Here is a 25,823-nt window from a genome sequence, read left to right as displayed (position 1 = left end):
AACTGGTGACAATGGAAAGACTGTCACTGTAGGTATGGGCAGTAGCTGCCCAAGCACTTAAATACCTTTAACTATACTGTTAATGTCTAACTGTGACATCATCAACAAAATCAGATAAGAGAAGTATGATGGATGTTTGGTTTGATCAGACAAACATTATGTAGCAGGAGGTCATGTATAATAGGTGTTGATTTGTAAATAACTTGACATGAATAACAGTATCTTTCTAAATAACCAGGCACGTATCTCCACGATACTCTCTTTGGCAGATGTGAGATGTAAAAGTGAGGTCAGAGGTCAAATGTAACATAATATTTGAATGCAAACTATAATGTAATATTTAGAATCCCCATATATCATTCCCTATATATTATTTACAAACTATACAGCAAGAAATGCAGTTTTTACTGCAACACATGATACAAACGCTGGGACATTAGCTAGAGTTTCAAAATGATCAGAGATGCTAATGTAAATGGTATCAAACCTAAGGCAAAATATCTCCTTAAAAGGGCGTGGAGCTGATTGATACTGCGTGGTAAGCAGAGCAAATGTTAAACAGCCACCCTCTCTGATATTTGAGCCAGGCCCACACATCTGTAATTATTTTTCCAATGCTTGCCGGGGGTTTGTTTAGGGTATGTAAGTGGAGCGCGACTCAGGTATTGGTATTTCATTTTGCTGGGGAGCGTCCATCAGGTCCCTGGAGCTCTTACCTCACCCACCAGTTGTTAAACAAGCAACCCGGTTGACTTTTCCCGTCCCCTTTGTTGTGCTTTGATTCAGAATACAGTAAGACGCTGTCAAACTTAACAAGATGGATTTCTGACTATGTGCCAGTGAAGCCTTGTTGTGAGGCTATGCAGAGGAAGCGATCAGTAATAAGGATTAAGCTGTTAATTCAATTATTTTATTAGCCCCAAAGGCTCTCTGAGGGTGTAGCAAATGTCTGTGGACTCGGGGACAGAGTGGCATTGTGTCTTTATGACTCCCCCTGGACCACACATGTCACAAATAGTGTTTCCTCTGTGGCTTCAGGTGGTGTAAATAAATGTCTTCTGCAGCTCTTCCTGTTGGTTTTCAACAGCACATGTTGTTCTGTCGTCAGCCCCACTGAACAGAACACCCTGAGTTTATTTGCATGTGTGGGTCCCACACAGGGACTCCCTAACAAGCACAGAAACAAAATTCACCAACTCGCACGTCTATACAATCAAGGATTTTCGACGTGTTTAAAGTGGCCTAAATGAGGCATATCCCACTGCTGCTGGGTGATCCCAGTGGATCTTTAGGCAAAGAAAATAAATCCCTCTAACACTTCCCCCCATGCAACCTCCAGACAGGATGAGTGTGTTAATGCACAAAAGTTGCAGAAGAACAAATAAGAGCTTAGGAAAAAGGGAACACTTTCCCTGCAGTGCAAAAATGCACACCCTGCAGCTACTTACAATCATTGTACCAATCATATTACAAACCTACAATGACTATCAACTACTTTTACTAGTACATACCAATTAAGCTATACAACTAAAGAAGATATTGCCAAAAGAATTCACTCACCCATCCAAATCATTGAATCATTGTCACTTCCACTGGCACAGGTATATAAAAACAAGCACCTACGCATGCAGACTGCTTCTACAAACATTCAGGAAAGAATAAGTCGCTCTCGGGTGTTCAGTGAATTCCAGTACGGTACTGTGATAGGATGCGACTTGTGCAGCAAGTCCAGTTGTGAAATTTCCTCACTACTAAATGGTCTGTTAGTGGTATCATATCATAAAGTGGAAGCAACTGGGAATGACAACAACTCAGCTTTGCTCAAGACAGACAACAGTGTGTAGAGAGCTTCATGGAATGGGTTTCCATGGCCATGCAGCTGCATCCAAGCCTTATATCACCAAGTGCAATGCAAAGTGTTGGATGCACGCTTCTCTGCCTGGCAATCCGATGGATGAGTCTGGGTTTGGAGGTTGCCATGAGAACAGTGTGAAGTTAAGTGTGGGGTTGTTTCAGGAGTTGGGCTCGGCTGTTTAAAGGTGAAAGGAACTATTAATGCTTCAGCATACCAAGACATTTTGGACAATTTCATGGTCACAATTTTGGGGGAACAGTTTGGGGATGGCCCCTTCATGCTCCAGCATGACTGTGCACCAGTGCACAAAGAAAGTTCCATAAAGATATGGATGAGCGAGCCTGGTGTGGAAGAACTTGACTGGCCTGCACAGACTCCTGATCTCAACAAGATAGAACGCGTTTGAGAAGCATTTGAGTGGAGACTCTGAGCCAGGCCTTTGAATCCAACATTATTACAGACCTCAAAAATGCTCTTCTGGAAGAGTGGTCAAAAATTCCTATAAACACTCCAAACCCTTTTGGAGGTTGTTCCCAGAAGACTTGAGGCTGTTATAGCTGTAAAGGGTGGGTCAACATTACATTAAACCCTATGGATTAATAATGGGAGGTCACTGAAGTTCATATCCATGCGAAGGCAGACAAGTGAATACTTTTGTTAGTATAGCGTACTAGTTGCATGGGACTTGTTTTAAAAGGAGTAAGTTATGTTACATGTAGTATCTTTTGGGTCAAAGAGTCATCCCTGTTTCTGCTGCATTTGCTACCAATGAACCCTTAGTGAGAGTATGAGTGCTTCCCCCTCATCCGTAGCAGCTATAGATCTAAAGTCAGACAAGACACACAGGCTAAAAGCTCATCTGTTTGCCAATGGTGGCTTCCAAACCAGTGACCATACCATTTCTCCTCTCTCCTTGCCAAATTTAATGAAAGTGCTCAGTCCCATGAGAGCCTACACTCACTCAAGCATCAATCATATAATTTTGCATCCTACTTAGTGAGGAGATCTCATATGCCTGTCTTTTATGCTGCATAGGACAGTAAAATGAAACTTTACTGCGCGCTACAAATGTCTAGGAGGTCAAAAGTTCTCTGGTAGCAGCAGCCAAAGATTCATTTTACTTGTTAGTTTCTCAGTGGAGGTGGGTCCATTTTATTAGCATGACAAATATCAATGCCAGGAAAGCATAAACAGACTTACAAGACCAACTGAATGCAAGTAAAAAGAAAAAAAAATCATCTAATTCATTTGAAGAAGCAATTTCATCCTGCAAAGGACAAGAGAGGACGGCCTGAAGTAAAAAATTCATTATAAGAAAGCATAGGCACAGAAACAGCATGACAGAAAAATGATGGAGTGTTTCATCCTTTGAGGATAAAACTCAATCAATCCAGTACAAATGCCATGTAAAGTTGGATTTTTTTCTTTTTTTGAGGCTTAAGCATTAAAGCCTGCCAACGACGGACACACAGATGCCAGGGTGCATGGCTGACACAATGGGATTGCAAGTTAGACCTGCACGGGATGCAACAGTTCAAGGGAACAAAAATGACATCTGCTGTACTCGGAAACAGGGAATTATCCTCCTGCTTGGTATTCCGCGCCACAGTCCTGCTCGCCATTGTTTCTCGTCGGCGCGGCGGTTAACTGAGAAAAGCGCGGAGACAAAGAGAATGGGAGAGCGAGGCAAAGAGACGGTTTTTGCCCACCGACCCAACTGCCTCAAACCTGCCTTTGTTTTCATCAGAAGCCGCCCCGGCTCTCTCCTGGGAGGGTTTGACGGACAGCTCTCTGTGTGCCAATCTATTATGTGATTCCTATCACACAACAGAAACCTCGGTGCTCTGCTCCTCATCTCCTTCTTATTCAGAGGAATGAAAATACATATTTCCCCAACTGCATACAGACATGAGTTTGCCACTCCCTGCACGTCTGGAGGAGAAATGAAAATCATCAAAATGAAATACACAAAGAGAAAGACAATCAGACTAAATGGGGTGAAAGTGCACCTGGTTGCAAACAAACCTGGCCCGCGTGCTGCGTACTTTAGCCAGATTAAGGGCAAGGACAGTTAATTGGAGAAGATCCATTGCCATTAAACGTTAAAGGGGCAGTGTGGCAAACTTCATGAATAAATCAGTGGTGGTTATTACAGGGACAGAAGCCCATGGTATAATTAGAGCAGCTAAAAACTATGCTTTGCAGCCATTATTCACCACGGACCCTTGCATGTAAAGATCTGTGTACAGACAGGGGCTCCATTACACATAATTTATTCAGAGTGTCGGGGCTTTAAGGAGGGTGGTAAAAGGGTAATTATGTAAAAAATAACCTCCAAGATGGTCAGAGGAAGGCCACGTCCAGGTATCCCAGTGGAAGTGAGGCGTCGCTGGGTCAGCTGCGCTATTATGTCTCTGCCAGTTGTGGACCATTAGCCCGACAGAGGACGTCCTCCACACGCTCAGCATATGTCACAGGAAATCATTATGAGCCGGACTTGGTTAACATCTCAATTAAGGATGCTGGATATTTTGATGTGCACTTTTCAGGCTTCAAAGAAATCCAGTGAATTTTTTGGGGGGTTTGTTTATCATCGTTCAGTGTAGAGTACTTTTCCTACATTTAAAGAAGCTGACAACTCTACTGGCAAGACTGGAAATTCACTGGATTAGTGGTAGACTTGGCTGGAACAGATATTCACAATTACAGTAAGCATAAAAACATCTGCCAGGTTGTCATTTACTACCACTGGCCTATTGCGACTGGATCGGCTGCCAGCTTTCTACAAGGAAAGTCTCCACTCATGTGTTTGGTAGTCTATGAGATGTGGCTTATCGAGAGCGCTTTGACCTCAGACTGCTGGTTTACTTGTGGTTCCTCTGGTATTTAAAAGTAGAATGGGAGGCAGAGACCTTCAGCTTTCAGGCTCCTCAATGAAAGCTCCAAATTAGGATTCAGGAGACAGACAGACACCTTCTCTCCTTTAAAGATTTAAAGTGTTTCCTTTCTGATAAAGTTTATAGTTAGGGCTGGATCAGGCTCACCTGATCCAGCCCTAACTATAAACATTGAAGTAACTATTGTTGTGATTTGTGCTAATGCATAAAAATAAAACTGAATTACTGAATTTAATTTAATTTGAAATACACTGAAATACCCAGTTTAGGCACACATTAGATTCTTGTTTTGTTCAAATACTCCCTAAAAACAACAACTATGTTAATTAGTGGTCAAGATTCAGTCATTTCATCCTGTGTCAGTTTAATGGAGTGACTGCACTCTGTTTTATTCAGCCTCATTCAAACCAACCTGGCTGTGATGGATCAATTGCAGAAGCTGAAGAGGCCAACCTGCCAATGAACATCTTTCTATTGCAAATGCTACTGCATTGCCAGGCTCCATGCAGCCCTTCACATCTCATGGAGTAATGAGTGTTTTCTTCAGTCATTTGCACTGCAGAACGAGCACAATGGCACAGGTTCCCAAATTAGTTACCAAGCCTCTATTCACTGCCATTCAACTCCCTTTCAGCACCAGAAAAAAACCCCTTTTGATCACGCTGAAATTAGCTCAAACAGCACCCTCCGTTATATGCATCTGAAGGGGGCTGAGATCACAAATCCAATAATGGCTGGTTATGAGCTAGTTATGGAATAAGAGTGGGACTGCTCTTCCGATCTCTATTACTGACCCGTGGATGGAACCGAACATCATATCGGTTGACCTCATTAGCGGCGGCAGGGCTCAGAGCTTATTTCTGCTCAAGTTCTTGTCGCACTGTGCTACTCTTAAAAGGACCAAACAAACATTAGTGCAGTCTGCACAACGTCATGAAACGCACACAAAGAAATAAGAAAGTGAAGCGCAGACACAAAGCAAGAGGAGCAGGTCTTACACTTCATGAAGGAGCCGTCCATCACCAGGTAAAGTGTCCGGCATGTGCTAACGTCTCACTGCCAGCGCCGACACCTCACGTCGCTTTCTTCCCTTTTCTTCTCTCACTCAATTTTATTCCCCATTTAAATGGGATTGAACTGCAGGGTGTCCGACCCGTTTAGCATATTTCAACAATGATGGGTTTCAAAGTCATGAAATCCATCTGCTGATGAGATTTAGGAGCAGCTGGAACATGATTAAAAGGAGGGAAAAATACCTAGTGACGGAATAAAATGTAAGTCAGTAGGGAATAGCGTTCTTGAGCATGTTAACTACTTTTTTTATTCCTCTGAGTAATTTGAAAGCAGAGAGCGGCTTTATTAGTGCGCTATTGGGAAAGCAGAGCGGTATTCTTACACCTGCTAGCTGAGCTAAGTTCTAATGTCCAGCTGTGTGGCGAAGGCACGGCTTAAGGGAGAGCGCTGGCACTACTTTCTTTGGCTCACTTCATTTTCAGATCTACTCGCACAATACCCAGAGGTCGTTTTTGCATTGGGCAGCTTTCATGTAATTATTTCAGAAAAAGAATAAGCATGATAGCATAGCAGTGAATAAGCATGATAGCATAGCAGTGAATAAGCATGATAGCATAGCAGCGTCTTCCTCTGAGATAAATGGAAGTGCGGTGACTGGGCACGTGCCAAATCACAAACCATGTGTATTTCATTTCAAAAGTTAAGTCTAGCGCTTGTGTTTCATCTATTGACTGAAAGAGGACTGAATTTTTCTTGTGGGGAAACCACGTCAGCTACAAGAGTTATTATGACTGGAATAAGTTTGTTATTTCCCTGAACCATCTGAACACTGTGATATTCTCATCGATGGATTATGATTTTGTATTGGCAAGGATTTCTGTCAGCTGGATATTTCACAAACTTAATTGGGCCCGGTGAAAGGGGATGCTTTTTATTTATTTTTTTGGGGGGGGGTAGTTTTTTTGAATTTCATGTAATAAAAACCACAGGCACGCCCGCGCACAGACACAGAGGGATCTTGATAAAGAAATAATACAGCAGTAACAGAGATTTGTAAAAGATCAATTACACTGGTTATCTCGAATGTGTGAGGCGCCGTCTTATGAGTACATTAATCAGGATCTTTGTTAAAAAAAAAAGAAAGAAAGAAAAGCTGTAGTTTACAGCTAATCCAATGCACAAACAAACACGCAAAGACTCCACTTTGAAACAATTAAGAAGCTTTTTTGATTAAACTCATTGATAACATGTGCATTTGCAATGATGAGAACACCATCAAAGCCTTATCTCAGCATCCCTTCCGTTCTACTCGCTTCCTGTCCTCAGTAATATCCAATTATATTTTAAACACTGAGAACTTAATGGAAACCATTTCAGGCCAACTAACTGCTGAACAAAACCCATCGGATGGCTGACAGTTTTCTTCTCCCGAACTTTGTGTTTGTAGAAAAGTTTCAATGGTGGACAGAAGGTATTACAAAGGATCTAGACCCCACAGAGCTCGGTGCAGTGGCCCAGACCTGCACCAGTCTGTGGGCGAGTCAAAGATTTCTACAGGTCTCTGGGCTCCATGTGGAAAAGAGTTGGCTGTTATCTGTTGTGATTAGTCAGTGATCCGAGAGAAGGCAGCGTCTGCTTCAGTCTCAGCGGGAGAAGCTTGGAGTTCACACCATCTTCTTCCCTGGATACAGTTTGTCTGTTTGAGAGTGTGCTTGCCCAGTGCGTGTTTGTGTAGGCCTGCATCTGACTGGCTCTCCCATCACTAAGCATTGTGCACTTGCGCTTGTGTTTTTATCCATGGTCCACTGGACAAAGGGCCATGGGAAATGGAGGCCAAAAGAGGAGAGGTGGTGGCTGGACAGGACTGAAGTGACTGTGTGTGTATTACTGTTTTTGAAAGTGCATTTACTGAGGTAAGCAGGATAAAGTGAGCAGCAAGTGTTTGAGGAGTCACAAGTTCAAGATGCGTTTGAGGTGTCCAGCAGGTGAAAGGAGCACTGAGTGACAATGAACAATCTGGAGGTTTGTTTACTGCAAACAAACCTCCAGATTAGCCGTGCTGAGTGGGAAAAAAATTGAAAGGAGACACGCAGTCATCACAAGGTAGAGGATTGTTTTCTTTGTACGGCCAAGCTTAGGATGCCAAACCAGGAAAAACACTTCTTGCTCAAAAGAAAAAAGTAGTACATGAGGTGAATTTACTTTTGTGTAATATCAGTAATCTGCCTGAAATTAAGTTTAGAAAAAAATCCATTAACTTGTTGCAGAGACAAGATTGAACGTATGATCATATCTGCACACTAACTATTAAGCTACCAGTATTTTCTGGCATATACTGACATGCATGTTGTTGGACTAAATCATGCAAAAGAAAGGAAAATAATATTTTGTCATTTAGCAGGACACTGACAGGTAACCGCCACAGGCTCAGGAAAATACAGGTTTCTGGTGATGGACAAATCGGCCCTTTGTACATAAACACAGCAGTCCTGCTTTCTCCTGTCCTTTTGCCAAAGAGTCCATGGGCAAGACAATAAATTTGAAACATGATCCAAGTCAGCTCTGGTGGCCCTGGTGTGTGTGTAAGAGAGAGAAGATGTGCAAAAAGGGAAACTGCTAAGACAAGAAGGCAGGAAATACAGTAAGTGTAGTCCATTCCCCAGGTTGTCAAACTTTTCCCTGTAGATGTGTGTTTGTGTGATGGTTCGGGCTTAGCACTTGCCTAAATCCATGCTCTTGGACTTGCGAGACTTGATGATCTCCAGATGTGCAGGATTCTCGTACTGCTTCGTGCGCTTTTCCGACATACTCTGGCGACCATACCCCTCCCTCTGGAATGAAGTGCCAGGGTCTGCGTCCGGACTGAGCGAACTACAGTTTGATAGGAAAAAAAGACAGAGGGACAAAAAGAGGTAGAAGTATTAGATACTGGCAAGTGTAGAGTCACTCTTTTCATCTGGAGATAATTCTATTGAAGACACATTTTTTCAGTCATCTACACAGTGCATTAAGTTGCACTTACATGGCCAGGAGACATCCTGATGATAAGAAATAAAATCGTCCTATTAATATTCACACAACCCCAGACCTCAGCCTAAAATACCCCTTTGCTATCAGATAATGACCATCGACATTCAATATGCACACACACACACACACACACACACACACACACACACACACACACACACACACACACACACACACCTTTCATTTCAAAGCCTTTCCTCATCAAGGACACCTACACGTATGCTTAGTGGGTTCAGGACACACCACAAGTGGGAGGCAGGGCCTTGGCCTAGATGTGTATAATACCCCAGGTAAGGTGAGGGTTCTCTGGGGTCACGGCCACTCAAATAACGCCCTCCTCCAGGACGTCTGGAGCAGCAGCAAGGCCCATCCCACTGCAGCACACTCCGTTTGAGATCCTCTATCTTTGTCTGGATCTTAATTGAAAATCGGATGGGAGCAGGGAAAGGAGGTCGAGAGAGGCGGACACTGGCATTTGCATGCAGGGACGTGCATTTACAATTAGGTGAGAAGCGCTTTGCAATTTCAGGGCAGATGGAAGGTAGGGATGCAGCATCAGTGAAATCTAATAAATGCTACACGCAGCCATTTCTTTTGTTCTCATGGTGCTCGTACACGAGCGTTTAAATAACAGCAGAATTTTCATCAAATAATCACATTTCTTTGGATTTGTGGAGCTTTTATGCAAAATCGAAAGCCGTAACTGCAACTATGTAACTTCAGGAGTAGTGAGGAAGTAGATATTTGTAAACGTATCCTCTTGGAGCAGATGCTACTTCAAGCAGTCCTCGGTATTTGGAATATCAGCTAACTGCAGGCGTGCCTGCACTCGTTTCCATGTAAACAATTCTTATTTAGGTCGTCAACCCCACTTAACAAGAGAGCTGCTTCAATGTGTCGCAGAGGGGGCTGGCGTCAATGTGTTGCTTTACCGTCAACCATACCTGACAATCCCAACTAAGATCAGACTGTCTCGCAGGACCATCTCCAGATGACACAGGAAGAGAGGGAGGTGGAGCAGGAACAGAAGAATGACAGCACAGATGTATTATTCATTTATACATCATCCCTCGCTTTTTCCTCCTCTCATCATTCTGAGCCCCGCAAAAAAAAAGAAGGAAAAAAAAAGGGCGAGCATGGCCTGTATTTTTCTGTCTCTGCAAATGTCATGTGTCGGAGCGTGACTGAGGCTGTGCAGATGGGAAAGGATGCATTTTCAGCCTGAATTTAGATTTCATTTACTCTCACTGGTATTGGGTTATGGAGCTGAGTTGCAAATGGAGGCAACATAGGTGAAAGTGAGAAACCAGCAGGTGGGAATCACACAGGGGTACAGAGAGCTGATGACCACACTAAGATTTGTGAGAGCAGTTAAAGAAATTAGCAGCTGGGACCAGAAGGGCACGCAGCTTTTTCGGAGCAAAAATAGTGAGAAATCTGCGCGAAGAAAGAGCGAAGTTAAGAGGGAGCAGCTGAGCGGGTGGTGTAAATTCACTTAGCTGGAGGCCAGAGCTGTTGGTTTAAGCTGCTGCCCATTTTAGCACCATCTCTGATTTACTTTGGCACATACGGAGCAGTGACTAAATGCCTAGCATGTGGGTCTAGGGTAACCTGAAGAGAAGCGGCAACTGTGCTGCTCTGAACTGCTTTTTAAGCTAAGGGTACCTGCTGTTGGAACCTGCACCTCAGGTCTCAGAAGCCATAACTATTTAAAGAGGTGGCGATGACCAGCAGCCAAGCAGTTCCTGAGTTTGAATCTTCATCACAGGTTTAAACTATCTTGGGCTGAAGGCACGTGTAGACTTCACATCTTTTTATATATACTCTATTCAGAGCCAATTAAAGCATCTAAAATCTCACGCATCATTCTCGCCAGAACATGTTTTGTTTTTTTCACTGTAAACTAACACAAAGGTTTACAGCTGCTAATGAAAGTATAAAGATGGGGACAAAATTATTAGCAAAAATGGCAAGTGTCAATATTATTATCAACCCAGAAAAACTGGCCTGACATCGTCCCCATAGCGAAACATGGCGGTGGGAGGATTATGCTGGGGGAACGCTTCAGTGTGACTGGAACTGGGAATCTCATCAAGGTAGAAGGATTATAATGAAAGATGGATATGTGAAGATTTTGAAAGAAATCAAAGTAGTCAGCAGTAAAACCGGGTCTGGGTCATCGTTTTGTCTTCCAACCGATAACGATCTAAGACATACGGCGCACCTGGTGAAGAACCAAAGCTGTGTTTCAGACTCCTTGTTTTGGTTAAGAGCAGTTTGGAAATGGTTTTTAAGAATAAGGCTTTCATAAGGAGGCTAATCAGTCCTCATCTGTACATGTATGAATTACAGAGTGGTCATCAATGAGATGTGGCTTTCAAAAACTATGTCCTTGTTTAAGATGCTTCTTAAGCTCAAAACTCTAGTTTAGTCAGCTCTGACTGGTTGAGCCTGTGAAGCTGAGACCCATACAGCATTCCCACTGGAAAAGCTACCTTAGATATTCAATAGGATTCAACAGGATTTGAAAGTGAAAAATACAGCGTGGCCAATTAGAAGATGAATTCGGTCGTCTAAAGAATGGCACACTTCCTTCTTCAGACCATCGAGCCAGTCCACGTCTCTGGACTGTATTTAGACAGATGTTACATGATACATTAGTGGGTTTTTCAGATTCTTTATTTTGTATTTAGCAGTGACTCAAACAAAATTCCAGTCACAGAATTCAAAAAAATTATAATGGGATCCATAATGAATATTTTTTTGTCTGGTCCATCCGTTAATGGGGGAAATAGGGTACATACAGAATTATATGCATACACATGCTATGATCACTATAGTAAGAACATTACTTACTGCTTTCCTCCCATTCAAAGTGCTCCCATCATCTAAAATTAAACAGCGCTGAGGATTGCTCACAGGCAAATCCACAGCTTTAACTTACATTTTACATCACTCCTTACTTCCTCGCAGGAAGTTGAACGTGTCAAACTGCACATTGGCCTCGTTGCTAAGCGGCGTGTGTTAAAAGCCCTCTGCGCTCACAATTACCCTGGTGACACTGTTTCTTTTCAAACTTCCTCTCTTTCTTTTACTCAAACCTTTTTCACTTGTGTTTCAAACTGACCCCAAAGAGTTAAGTCTCTACTACTTCTTAGTGCAGCTAAGTCTGACCGGGTGGGGTTCTTTGTATTAGTTTCAGCGCCTTGGAGAGGGGGCAAGAGGTGGAGAGCAATGCCCAGCAAGGTGCTTCTGAAATGGTTATTCTGAGGTTTGAGGAGGGCGATTCAGTTGACTGCTTGGATGCATAGCTGAGTCGGGGAGCTTGGAGCTGCTTTCAATCACTGTATGAAGTCCTGCATGAGAAGTTGGTGCAGAGGTTTGTTTTCCTAGCATGTGCACCAGTGGACACCAGACAGTCCAAATACTGGCTAGTAGAAAAGAAAGGTGAAATACGAGATTACTTTTATTTTGTTTATTTCTTAAACGCAAGTGGATTTTAACAAGGGATGTCTCATATAGCTGCTTTTGCTTCACTCGCTTAATTGCACACATAAATCATCAGACTTTAAACGCGGATATAAAAACTGTAAGACAGCGCGGTTCGATCAGTGCCACACAGCGGAGCAGCTGCACCTGCGATTTGCCGTAATTCCCTTTTAATTGTGATGAAGTTGCTGAGAGAGGCAGAGAGAGAGAGAACAAGATCAATTAAGACCTCTTTGTCCGTCTGCTCCCTCCTGTGCCGACCCTCTCATTCTTTCCCTGCCTGGTTTACGAAGCTTTTAATTGAGTTTGGCTAGATGGACTGCTCCGGTCTGCTCGTACACGATGACGACTGACAAGGACCGGGCAAAGATATATTTTGGTGCGTGCGCAGGCTAGGTTAGCTGCACTCCTGTCACAGTGACACAGAGCAGGTCGCACACAGACACAGAGTGTGCGATGCAGGAAGTCGGTGAAGGGAGGGCACAGAAATGAGACATATTCACCGTATTCATAAATCTAGAAGGGAATGATAGCATTTAAAGAAAAAAAGGTCCAAATATGCTGTGAAGCTGTGTGAGTGTGTGAGCCGTCTGGCCTTTAAGTCACTACCAACTTAAATGGAAATTTGAGATTAGTGAAATTGTGTGTGAATGCATCCACGCCTGTGCTGCAGGGCTGTTTGCATTTATATGTAGTTATGCTGATAGTTTGATGGGAAAAACATGTGCTTAACAGAGCACTTGTGATCCTTAGTTACACTGCTGATGACAGAGACTATTAGGGAGTCAACCGAAGTAGGCAGTCCGCCTGCAAAGTTTGTTTGTTCGTGTCCGCGCGAACCGTTTCCACTTTATATGTTAATTTGCGAAATTGTTTACCAGCCAATGTGTATCTAAACACTCGTGAGACTGAGAGCACCGGCACGGCTGTGTGTATTTGCGGGTGTGAAAAATGGATGTGTGGGTACGCTTGTCTGGAGTCCTTCTCCATCCTTGCTGCTTGACAGAGTGTTTCGGAGCTGCCTGGGAAATGATGTTTCCACCTGTGACATCTCACAAAGACAGAGAAGGACACAGTCTAGTTGTCTCTCTCTCGCTCTCATGCTTCCTCTCCGTCGCTCTTGCTGTCCGTTTCTCTTCTCTCTCCGCTTAATGAGAATTGACACCCATCTTCCACTCTGTCAGCCTTACCCAGGCTGAGGTCCAAAGCAGGACGAGGGCAGACACGGTAGTCTTGTGTAGATTAGTGTTGTGACAGTGCCCCTAACGGTCCAAGTGAGAAAATGACGGGTAATTTTGAATAAGTCTGCATCTGTGATACTAGTTATTATTATTTTAAAATAACTTGTAGTGGCAGGTAACCCTGCAACTTGGTGTTCCGTGAAACCCAGGGTTTAATATTTAATTCCAAGTTGTATATAGAAAATGGACGTAGGCACTGTAACACCAGTCATTAGTTTTTGAACTCCAGTAGCTTTATTTTGAGTCTTTACTGGCATCTGGGCACAGAAATGAGACAAAATTATGTTATTTAGATAAGAAGGTTTAACGGGGGCAATGAAGAGACTGAGATATCAGATTATTAGTAACACACAAATTTAAATGCTAAGATTTCAATTGCCAAAAACTGTTGGCTGCCAGTGCCACCACTTAGTAGCTCTTAGTAAGTACACCTATAAATTTGAAAATCCTACGTGACTTGTGCTGGTGACCTTCTTGAGTTAATGTGTTCGCAAGATGTTCAGAAAATCTGACCTGTGATCTTATAATGTGTAATATCACCGGTATTCAAATAAAAAAGATGCAAGGAGATGCAATTGTGGTGTCACTTTGAAAATCATACATCACTTAGGTTCTCAAGTTATCATATTCATGAATTTTGGTGTCCACATCGCCCACCTAGCCACCCACCCGCCGGGGTGATGACAACACCCCAAGCCTTTGAGGTTGAGTGGTAAAAACTGCTGAATGAACTTCTTGGACAAACTATGACAAACAGTTGGTCATATTTTTCCCAGGCAATTATAATATTATAACAGCTCTTAAACTGTAAACACTGTCAAGGGTTACACTTCAACAGTTTAAAGTAGCAGAACTGAACCCAGTTACAGGGTATCCAAGTGGAACTAGCCACAGAGACCAAAACACTGTACTACTGTGTAAAAATGGTTATCTTTCAAAGTTGGGCATTTAACACACAATGGCCTTTATGGGGAAAAGTTAAATTTTAAACATAAAATGCAGTATATACTATAATATCTTGTAATTAAAGGCAAAGGTGTTGATAAGCTGTTACAAGCATTGCTTTTGCCACCTGTTACATTTCATTTCTTGACAAGTTGAATACTTGTCATGAATACTTTATATTATACTTTGATTTATTATTAGAGTCAGTTACATTTAGTGTGAGAAATAGAGGTGGGTTAATGAGGAGCTAAATAACTAAAAACCAAATCACTGTGGAAACAGGAAGCTTTTATTGTTAGGAGGAGAGAAATTTGCATTCTCTCACAGAGACTCATCTTCAAGTAGATGATTTGAGCACTTGTCTTCTCCCAAGCACAGTCTTTTATTTTGATTTCTTCCCATGCTACACTGCAATATGAACATGTGAGTACTTTTAAGAACTGGTACTTTTGCTTCTGAAGGACGCAGCTGAATGCATCCTCAGTGAGGATTTCACGAAGGACCGAAGGGAAGGATTACTGAAGGAGCAGTATTTATACAGATTTACACAGATGTAGCCCATGGTGCTGAGCAGACAGAATCAAAGGTAAAAGTAAAACTTTGTGATTGTCTCTAAGCTACGGTGGCGCTAAGAGGTCAAATACAATGCAACATAAGAAAACACCAGCAACAAAGAAAAACACTGCAAAAGCACATAAAACACAACAGAGACTGAATGAAACACAAAGGAAGTAAAAAAAAAAATCTTGCAAAAACCCCCCACAATGGAAGTGTTTTTAGGGAACAGCTTCCGAAGAGATAGAAACCAAAACATGCGAAGGATTGCACTAAGACTTAAAAGAAGCAGAGGATTCTTCTGTGCTGTGAGGGAGAAAAAGATGCAGGCAATGTGTGTTTTAATCACATGGGTCATGTAATACTGTAGATACATGTTGCTATTAGCCGTTTAGCTGTTAGCTTGTCCCCTACTGTTAGCTGTTCCGTCACATTATTGTCTCTCTGGAAGGTTTTTCACTTTTGATTTTTTTTGTGAGCTTTTGCAGCATTTCTTCTATTTGCTGGGGCTTTGCTGCAGTGACCTTTGACCTTTCAGGGACACTTTAGAAAGCAGTTAGTTTTGAAACTGACTGAAAGTAAACATCTTAAAATGTGATTTTTTGCAAATTTGGATGTCTTATTTCAGAGTTCTTGAGATTATACAACAACAAGCTCATTATTTGGAGTATAAAGGCGCCCTTAAAAACAACTAGAAGTGGACCGTTTTTTACAGACACACCCTGCAACTGCACTTTGTCAACTTGTGGGATGAAAACCAGGTGGAAACTAGAAACATTCATTTGCATCTTTAAAAGAGCCTGACGTTAAAATACATTTAGTTTTTTTAAATTTCTCTGACACTGTTCCATGTTTGGAAGAAAAAAAACCTTTCATCTTTGCACTGATCCAAATTATTGTGCAAAGCTGTAATATCAAACCTCTCTTTGTATCTGTTGTGCTGTAAATCATTTGGACATGGCCTTTCCTGTTTGGCTTTGGATTCAAACCAATGAAGGAAGGAGGAGGCACAGCTTAGGGAGTTATTGCTTCAGGTCAGGACCACAGATATTCAAAGTAATAATTTACAACCGCTTGTTTACCCAGTGGAACCTGACAGACGTGCTGGCTTCCATCAACTCTTTGAATCATGCTCACACACTCTTTAACCCTGCTCACTGACATCTTGGACTTAAGCAATGCAAACACCGATCTCTACAGCTGGCTGCAGCTTCAGTCAAGTGCATCTCTAAGGAACTTTTACAGTAGATTATCTAGACTTTGGGGCAGACTTTATCTAGTGACTGACTTCAAGTCCCAATCTAGTTTGACTAAGCGCAACACGTCACTGCCAGTAGTAACAATCATAGCAATAAAACGGTCTGTAATATAGCAACAACACATAAAAGATCGGCTCTTTGTGCATTACCATTTTAAGATCTACAAACGCAGAGTTGTAATATTTACAACTCATTTTATGTTCATTTCAGGCCTGTAAAAGTGATGAAACGCTGAGGGAGCACTAAGTATGAAGGGAGGGAAACACAGGTTTTCACTCGGTAAAATATGAACAAAGACAAGCACACATACTCAAAACATGCACCATGGGGAAATAGTACCAAGTGATTTTAAGAATAAAAGAAATAACAGGTTGTTCTAATATTTCATCACAATATATATGAGATGGGGTATCTTCCTTAATGACCAACCATTTATCTTGAGGGCCACAGCCCTGCCTCTGGTTACGCCGGAGGTTTCTTCCTCTTAAAAGGGAGTTCTGCCTTCCCATGGTCGCCAAATGCTTGTTTATAAGGGGGCCGTCTGATTGCCGGGGTGCTATGTAGACAACATGTATACAACTGAATTGAACTGAGCTGAATGGAATTGAACTGAAAGCTGAGAATGTACTTTTATAAAAAGGCTGAAATCAGCAACAGAAACGACTGATAGACAAACTAAGCTTGAATGAATGTCACAAAGCAGCTGGTATGTATTAGTGTGTGTGAACAGAGTCACATAGAGTGAAAGTGATTAAAAACAACAACAACAAATGAATAAAGGGAATTAAATAGCAGAAAACACCAAATGTGAATTTGTTCAATTCCAGTAAGTGAAAAAAGTGAAGACCAATAACAGAAAGGTCATGAATTACAATGATTTTATCAGCCAACCAGCCTCTTTTGCACTTTGTGTATTCACTGTAGGTGTATGGCCTTGGCAAGGCATCTCCCAAGACGATGGAAGGCTGAATAATACTGGAAGCCAAAGGTGAGACTTTCACAGTTCTGTACAATACATATTCAGTGCATATAGACCCCTGGCAGCACTGGTGCAGAGCTTAATTAAAAAGTAACAGTTCCGGTACATTGGAGTCTGGCTGACCCACATCCCCTGCTGGCTCAATACGCCTGTTAACTCTGTGTATAAGTGTGTGCGTGTGTGTTTGGTGGGATATTGGGGGCACTTGAAAAGGGAAATGAGAAAGGGTGTAAGTCAGTCAGAATGATGATACACACTTGATGCGTTTAAGCAGCTGTAAGCATTTGCATAAAAAAAATGTGTGCATGATGTGTGTTTGTGTGTGTGTGAGAGAGAGACATGAATTATTCAGAATAACCCTAGGCAGTGCTATATAGCGCACTCCTGCCTTATGGGCTTACATCATGCATGTGCGTGTGCATATGTGCGTGCGGTTGTGCATTTGTGTGAGTTTATAGACGGGGAGCGTGTGAGGAAACCTGAGTGCATTTCAGCCATGCGCTGTGGACCTAATCCACTATGACAAACCTCTGACATCACGTGCACAACAGGCATGCTGAGCAAATCCAGTCATTTATAATGAATGAGACAGAGAGAGAGAAAAAGAAGCGTGAGAGGGTAGAGAGTCTCCAGGGAAAACGATACAAAAATAATAATAATAAAAAGGAGAGAAACAGACAGAGCATCTCTATCTGTGGCAGCCAAAAACATCATCTTCAAGCCACTTGCTGCATCCATCCATGTGGCCTCAAACAGCCAATCATCACAAAAAAAACAACCCACCAGCAACAACAAAGAAAGAATGCAAGAATTAGAAACAATGAGTGGTGAGTGGAAATGCAGTTGCTGATTTCTTTTGTCTCTGTCATTCCGACAAGAATTACAAGATGATTGGATGTCTTGGAAATACATTTCCGGTAACTGAACAATGCAATCAATTCAGGAAATGTCAGGAATTTTTAGAGTAACTACTGGCTATTTTAAAGCAGATATAAGGGTTGAAATGCCTTTCCTTTTTCTACACCCTCACCCCTTTTCTTTCCTTTGTGTCTACTGGTTCCTTTTCTTATCTAGCTAAACTCTTTAAGAGCTTGGTGTTCTGAAAATGTTGAAGAATCCAAGTCTCATTTACATGCCGAAATATGTCAGGAGGGTGGCACCAGTCGGGCTGCAGACTGAGTGGGGTGCCAAAATCCCACAGGTGGTGAGGGTTGGAGTGCTGGAAGAAGAATATGGGTCCCCAAGAGTGTTGCTGTGTGACTACTGCTGCTGATTCCATTACAGTCTCTCTCTCACACACACACACACACACACACACACACACACACACACACACACACACCTATACCCAGACTCATATTTTAGGATTCCAAGCAGAGTCCTAAAGCAGAATGTCATTACTGTCCTACAGTGAACTTGGTGTACGATATGAAAACTTTATTTCCTGGTTCGTTACCAATTTCTACCAAGGAAAAACCATTACAATATCTAATAAATGTGGGAAATAGTTGCTGAAAATGCATGCACATTCGGTCAAAAAATAAATAAACAATCATAATTAACTGGTATGACATTCTGCAAAATCTTCAATCCAAAAACTGTGATGCTCTTCTTTCCTGGACCAGTTCTGGGTAAACATAATCTCCCACCTCAGCGGTGGAGACTTTGGCTGTGCTAACAAACTAGCCAGCCTACACATCATATAAACTCTGTCCTACTCTCTCCCACAAAGGGGGCCGTCTGAAGTCCATCAAGCCATAAATAATTCAGCCGACTCTCCCACAAAGTGAGAACAACCTGCAGCTTACCATTCATTCTGTCCGGGCAGCTCATGAATCCAGGGAACTTGGTTTTCTCCCACAAAACCCATGTCATCATGGGAGCTGGACGACGACTGGTCAGACAGGTGGGAAGGGAGCAGGGGTGGCCTGTCGTCTTCGATCATTACTATGTCGTCCTGTGGCATGTTCACAGTCGGAGAGAGCTGGGAGCGACCTGAGAAAAACCAGGACAAGGAGAGACTGATTAGCAAATGGAGTGTGACCGTGTATATTTGAGCTTCATTTCAATTATAAAATACAAAACTGCGTCAAGACCCATTTATTAAACTTTTTTTTTTTTAAACGCACACACCCCATGTGCAGACATATTTGTGTAAATATAATTTTATCTTGCGTTCCTAATTAACAGCGTGACATTGCAAACAGATAATGCTGAGGACGTTATTTTGCAAAACTAGTGGATTTCTGCTCTTATCTGGAGTAGCAGTACTGAATGGAAATAACAAACATCTTCTAAATGATAGCACAGTTCACTCATGGAAAGTCTAAGTGGCCATGAGGACTCATAAGACAAACACAAAGTGCTCTAATGTCTTCTATCCAGTCTCTTAATGTCACAGGCAAAAGTTCTGGACCCGGGTAGTTTTAGCTATTCTCCTTCACTCTCCTCCAAGGACAAATACAAGCAGAAAAAGGCCTCCCCCTGATCTGTATTCTGTCCCGCCTGACCCTCCCCGCTGAGGACTTCTTTGAATCGCTCTTTTGCTGCTCCTCAGGAGTCAAAGTCAATGAGGAATGTGCTGGCACTCAGCGCCAAGGGCAACAGAAGGGTTGTTCAACAGCATGAGAAGTGGCATTACAATGAAGAGGCGGAAGCTTCATTCTGAAAGCCGATCTGCGCACGATTTCTTCGTGGCCGATCCGAACGCGAGACAAGTGATGAGACGTGAATTCAGCCACACACCTGCTTGCCATTAGACAAAGTCTTTCAGAGATTCTGGACTTCCTGTGGTCGTTGCTTTTGTTTCCATTATCACAGAGGTATTTTGCAAATTTAATAGCTTAGGAACAATTGTGTGTAATCACTAGCAGCAGACAACAATATTTACTCTGGCAGGATCCCAACGTGAATCTGAGAGTCATTTAATTTCACTGGGGCCCGACGAATGATAAATGCACATTGTGGAAGTAAATCTCAGCACCAATCAATGCAGCAGCGAGCGGTATAGTTTAGTTTCGGTACTTGGAGATTAAAAAAAAGGGAAGAAAAAAAAAACAAAGAAACAAAACAGAGCTGCGTGGGAGAGGACAGAAATAAAGGCGCGCTTATCCAGCACTCACAGCGCCAATGAAAGTCAAACAAAAATCAATGTGGAAAGGTGCGTTTTTTAGGTGATTTGCCATGTTGACGTGTGACAGAGGAGATTTGTCCAATCCAAACCAGTGAAGCACAAAACAACACCAAAAAACGTTTCCGCCGTACAGGTCTTGTAACTGGGAAATTATCTATGGAGGCCAAAGAGTTTTTGTAGTACCACCATATTGCTGTGAAGGCTGACATTTTACTTTGAAAGTCTATGGGGATTGACTTGCTTGTGTAGCAAGGCTCAAGTGGTCATTAAAAGAAACTGTCAGGTTTGGTAACTGCAGCTTTAACAGCTTTAACTTGGAGTAATTGTTTTCTGTACAGCTTTCAGTGTCTTGTGTCGTTGCGGAGGAATCATGGAGTGCTCTTTAAAAAAGTGTTGTTTCATTTCATTGGGGTTTGTGGGAAGTCTTAAATGGGCTCTTTTAAGGTCAGGCCACAGCATTTCAGTCAGTTTCAGGTCAGGACTCTGGCTTGTTGCAACTTTGATTCGTCTTTAGCTATTCTGATGTAGATTTGCTGCTGTGTTTGTTCTGTTGCATGAACTATTTTCAGCCAAACTTTAGCCAACAGCTGGCCTAACATTTGTCTCAGAGGACCTCACGGTCAACTTGAAGACAGCAAGATGGCCAGGTCCTGTAGCTCCAAGACAATCCCAAATCATGACCCCCTCCATCACTGTCCTTCAGAGGTGGTATGAAGTGTTTGCGCTGTGCTGTGTTGTAACACTACATAACAAACAACTCCACTATTCGATTCATTCAGATGCAATTGAACAGCCGTGCTGCTGTTCTTAAAAGATAAGGGGGGACACTTCCAAACAAGCCATACTTGTTCAGTCATTTTCTAATCTACCAACTTAAACTTTAATATTTAACATTCTAACTGAGACCTGCAGAGTCACAGTCAAACCTTGGGGGGGATTTACATGGATGTACACTCCTGGGAAGATTGTGGCATTGTGTTAACACACATCTGAGTGCACCATACCAGCAAACTGAATGCTCCTTACAAAGGCTGCTTTTATAGAGGTACTTAGTTTTTTACTAACTACACCCGTGACTGCAAAGTCATGTGAAACCTTCTTTTTCACATGACCATACTTTTGCATCTGTTAACCGGTTCTACTGAGAGCCAAGTCCTTTTGTCTTTAGATTGCTAATCTAAAGCAGTTAAGATGGCTACCAACACTGTACAGGTGAAATGAAGGCCATTTCTCACTCAGACAGCTTGACAGAGAACCGCAGGTGATTGAATTCCCCCTGTACTGTAAATCAGGAGTATTGGAGTAATGGCAGTGATAAGTCCAGGAAGTCAATTAGGCTAAGCTAAATGTATCATTCTCACAGTAGACAGACCAAGAAAATTCAGTTATTTTATAGTTGAATTTTGATTATTAATAAAAGTGGTTGAAGTAATTTCTCAAGTTATTATGATAGTTTCTTTCAATAATGTCTAGGATCAAGGGAAATGAAGGTAAGTAAAATCTGCACAGTCTATTAAAGTGAGAATAAATAATTATGGTTTTACTTCTGTAAATCTGTATAAGTAATATACGTGTAGAATTCTAAGGATATATCAGTTTAGCAAAAGTGCGACAGTGTCAGTAAAAGATGCCCTGCGGTTGTGTTTCCACGGGGGCTTTTCTTATACCTGCATTTACATTCCCTTAGTAAGTAGATGGAATTGCTTCTCGGTTGCATCAGCAACAGAGACTTTGACTGCAGCAGCAACCCTGAACAGACACAGAGTATTAACTATGTCTTTCTAAAAAAAACTAAAAAAAACCACCCAAAATAAAAGTTTAAAACTTTTAGTGCATGTTCACTTACACCACACACGGACGGAACATTTGCTCAAACTTACAATATGCTCTCTTTAAGACGACACACCATCTATAATCACCTTACGTACACTTGTGTCACAGTCCACTTTGCTAGAGGACACTGCTTTAATTAGAAAGTCTGCAGGCTTTTCTCCCAGCTTCATGAAATATTTCCAGTCAGGACCCCTTGACACAAGTGACTACCACTGCAGAAGAAAAGTCGTTACAGTTACCACTTCCGTGCCTATGTGCACATGCACTACAGCACTGTATGAAGAGTGCGCAGGAAAAACCGGGGCCGTGCCGATGCTTTCAAAGGTGAAAATATAATTAGAAACTGCAGCGAATGCTTTTCTGCAGCTGTCAGCATAATCAGCATAGAGGGAAATCACAGCCCGCCTACTCATGATACTTGACTCTGAACATGACTAACCGGGACAATGAAACAGACGAGACTAAGGTTGGCTGGAGAAGACAAAGAGAAAATGGCTCACAGGGAACAATATGTTGATACGAGTTAAATCACACTGTGGTTCATAAAACTTGGCTGAGCAAAGGGCGGAGTGGGAATAGAGGCAGACGCTTTTCAGCAACTTGGAACAGCGAGGCTCAGATGGAGCTGCTCACTCACTGCTTTAACACCATTGTCTTTTATCAGCTCCTCACAGTAGCTGACGAGACAGCCAGATCGACACGGTGAACAGTCATGTGTGTTGGAACTCGGACTAACTAGTGATGGAGGCATTTTGAAAGTCACTTCTGTTTGTTATGGAGAAGTGATTCTAAATGCAAACAAGTGCTGATGAAATAATGAGAGAGAATATTCTTAAGGCCTTCTTGTGTAATTGTTGAGCGTCGTTTTACTCCCATCACACCCAACCAGTCGCAGCACAAGGCTGCCCCTCTTCTGAAATTTTGTTCTACTGGACGTTTCTTCCTGATAAAAGGGAGTTTCTCCTTCCTACTGTCGCTTGCTCACAGGGGGTTGTTTGATTGTTGGGGTTTTCTCTGCATTATTGTATGGTCTCTACCTTACATTATAAAGCACCCTGAGGTGATGACGTAAAAAAGAAAAAAGAAACGACTAAAACTATGGAATTTTTCATGCAGTTATCTGGACTTCAACTCACTTATCTGAGAAATACATATGCTGATTCATGAAGGGACTATTTTTACTCTGATAATGAGTAATTGTTCACAGCAGGCTAATGTTTTACAAAGGGGCTATTACGTAATTGTTACATAGATGCTTACCATCTTTGGGGTTAAGGAAAGAGACCTGTGGCAATATGATGATGTCACCATGACCTTTCTCACACTGTGATTAAAGATAGCCTCATGTGAGTCACACTGACAGAAGCAGGCTCACAGAAGACAACACCCTGGGACCCCTCTCATTACATTTTCTGTTCTGCTAAAAATAAATCAGCTTGTTTGGTGTGGTTTGCCATCTAGCAATAATAGTGCATTGTGAAGGATTAACAGGATCGCTGACACCTATTGAAGTCCAACATGATCACCCTGGCTGTTAATTGTAATGTTAGAAAATGACTTTTCAGTGTTGCCTCAGCCAAGGCAGCTCACATTCTGGTAATTTTTAAGGGAACAGTGTTGTATTTTGTATAAATTCAATTTTAAATGTAAAATCAGAAAAGGGCAGCATGACAGATGTTTACTTTTATTATGCAACATTATGTAGGAGTAGGTCATGGATAATAGCCACTGATTTGGAAATAATTGGATATGAATAACTTGAGTTCATTGTTTATTATTATGACTGTAGATTTCTAATGAACTAGGCAGCTCATTCTCATTCTTTTTATGAAGATATAACACATTTTGGGGTCAACCGGAAAGAAAGGCAGAGAAACGTAAAGGTTAGGTCAGAGGTCAGATGTCAGATGTGGTCAGTGTCCAGTATCATTTACTAAATGTTAGTAATACAAACTAAGTCAGCAGAATTTTAACCAGGTTTTAAAGATAAAATACATTTTATGAAAGTTTGACCTTATTTAACCTTGAAGAAAATGTCAGAGGTCCGAAGTAATGTGACATTTAAAATCCTGATGTATCATTCCCTATATGTTGTCAAAACAAACATTAGCAGTAAACAGCTCTATATAACATTATTATCACTTTTTAAGTCTTTATACACTACCTTCTGCATGTTTACAATATACACCACACTTGCAAAAATCATAGTTTTAAGGATTTTTGTCAATTTTTGACCAATAAATAATTAAGTTGACCTTGCAGGCCTTGGTGGATGTAAGCCGAAATTTAAAGCATTATTAAACATGACCCCACTCTACACCCCTGCCGAGCTATCTTGTTTACAGACAGAAAGTTGAGATGCATGCACACGCTACCAAAAAACATAACCTCCAAGGTGAAAGGTAATTAAACAGTTTGCATATTCACTTTTACATTGCTAAAGCCACGCCAATCTCTCTGCACGTGTTTCTGAAATTCCTATGAGTTGATACCGATGCCACTATACTGAAGCAAAGATGTTCTTGCTCCCTCTAACAGAGCTTGCGGACGAAGACGGATGAGCTCTCTGGCTCCAGAGGCCACCTGGCTGCATCCATCCAAATAGATCAGAGTATCGCTCTTCTCTTCTTTCTGCCCTCTGACCAAGCATTACCTGTTGAAACATTGAGCTGTGAGGTGAGAGGTCACACTAATAGCCTCACTCCATCTTCCCTCTCCTGCTCGATTTCCTCCATCTCTGTCCCATCACGCACTCTCACACTTTCTTTTCCTCTATGTTCTCCCTCCTTCTGTGAAACTTTGGCCTATTGATGTGGATGGAGGAGAGGTCATTAGTTGATCCATGCTGTCACAGCTGTCAGACCCATACACGGATAGCAGCGGGTAATCACCCTAAGTACATACCAGCAGAAGCCGAAAGCCTTTATGTACACCAAGGGACATCGGTGCCGTTTTTCAGCAGTGTTCCACAAGGGATTCCTTCATTAATGCTATTGATCAGCGCATTTAGTAGATTGGCTTTATGACAATCTCTTCCTTGTAGGGAAACACGGCATCAAGAAGTCTGGTATATGAAGAGCAGCTACTAAAGTGCGAGACTTATAGAGACACGTGGAGATGATCAATGCTTCCCATGGACACAAGAACAGAACCTTTAACATCCAGTCAATTTCTTATACATTTAGAATCCTGGCTGAAGGTCCCTATAACCACATACTGGCAAATGTGTGTCTATTATACACGTATGCTTGGAAAACTAAGGTGATGACAGCTTAATGCTAAAACATCAATTTATGGAAGTCATCGCTACGGCAAAGACTGTCTTCAATACATCGTCTGCCCACCACTCTGCGACGTTTTACCACGAAGCAACTAAAAGGTTTTTCTTTTCTAGAGGTCAAGCCATCGATGGTGTTGAATGAAGAACAGCACTCACATCCAAGACTTTTATTTAGCCTGCAGATGGCATTTCAGGGAACAGCATCATAATCACATCAATATTTTTTCCACACAAACAGCAGCCAGAGTAGCTCAATATCCAGAAGCAGTATGTTAAAGAAAAAAAAGTACTTTCACTTGATTCATTGTAACGG

General features: G+C 42.0%; 1 protein-coding gene across 1 annotated transcript in view; it reads right to left on the bottom strand.

The window, feature by feature from the left end:
• LOC102205917 (partitioning defective 3 homolog) overlaps positions 1 to 25,823 on the bottom strand; it is a 346,721-nt gene that overhangs the window by 105,974 nt on the left and 214,924 nt on the right. The window contains exons 16-17 of the mRNA XM_005740561.1: positions 19,073 to 19,259; positions 8,489 to 8,637 (exon numbers count right to left, since the gene is read on the bottom strand). Of these exons, the coding sequence (XP_005740618.1) occupies positions 8,489 to 8,637; positions 19,073 to 19,259 (336 nt within the window). The remainder of the gene's footprint in view (positions 1 to 8,488; positions 8,638 to 19,072; positions 19,260 to 25,823) is intronic.

The sequence above is a fragment of the Pundamilia nyererei genome, unplaced genomic scaffold (genome assembly GCF_000239375.1).
Source record: "Pundamilia nyererei isolate P.nyererei 1_Seehausen unplaced genomic scaffold, PunNye1.0 scaffold00101, whole genome shotgun sequence".
Taxonomy (NCBI): domain Eukaryota; kingdom Metazoa; phylum Chordata; class Actinopteri; order Cichliformes; family Cichlidae; genus Pundamilia; species Pundamilia nyererei.
The sequence above is the reverse complement of the archived record's forward strand: the minus strand, read 5'-3'. Positions and strand labels throughout refer to the sequence as shown.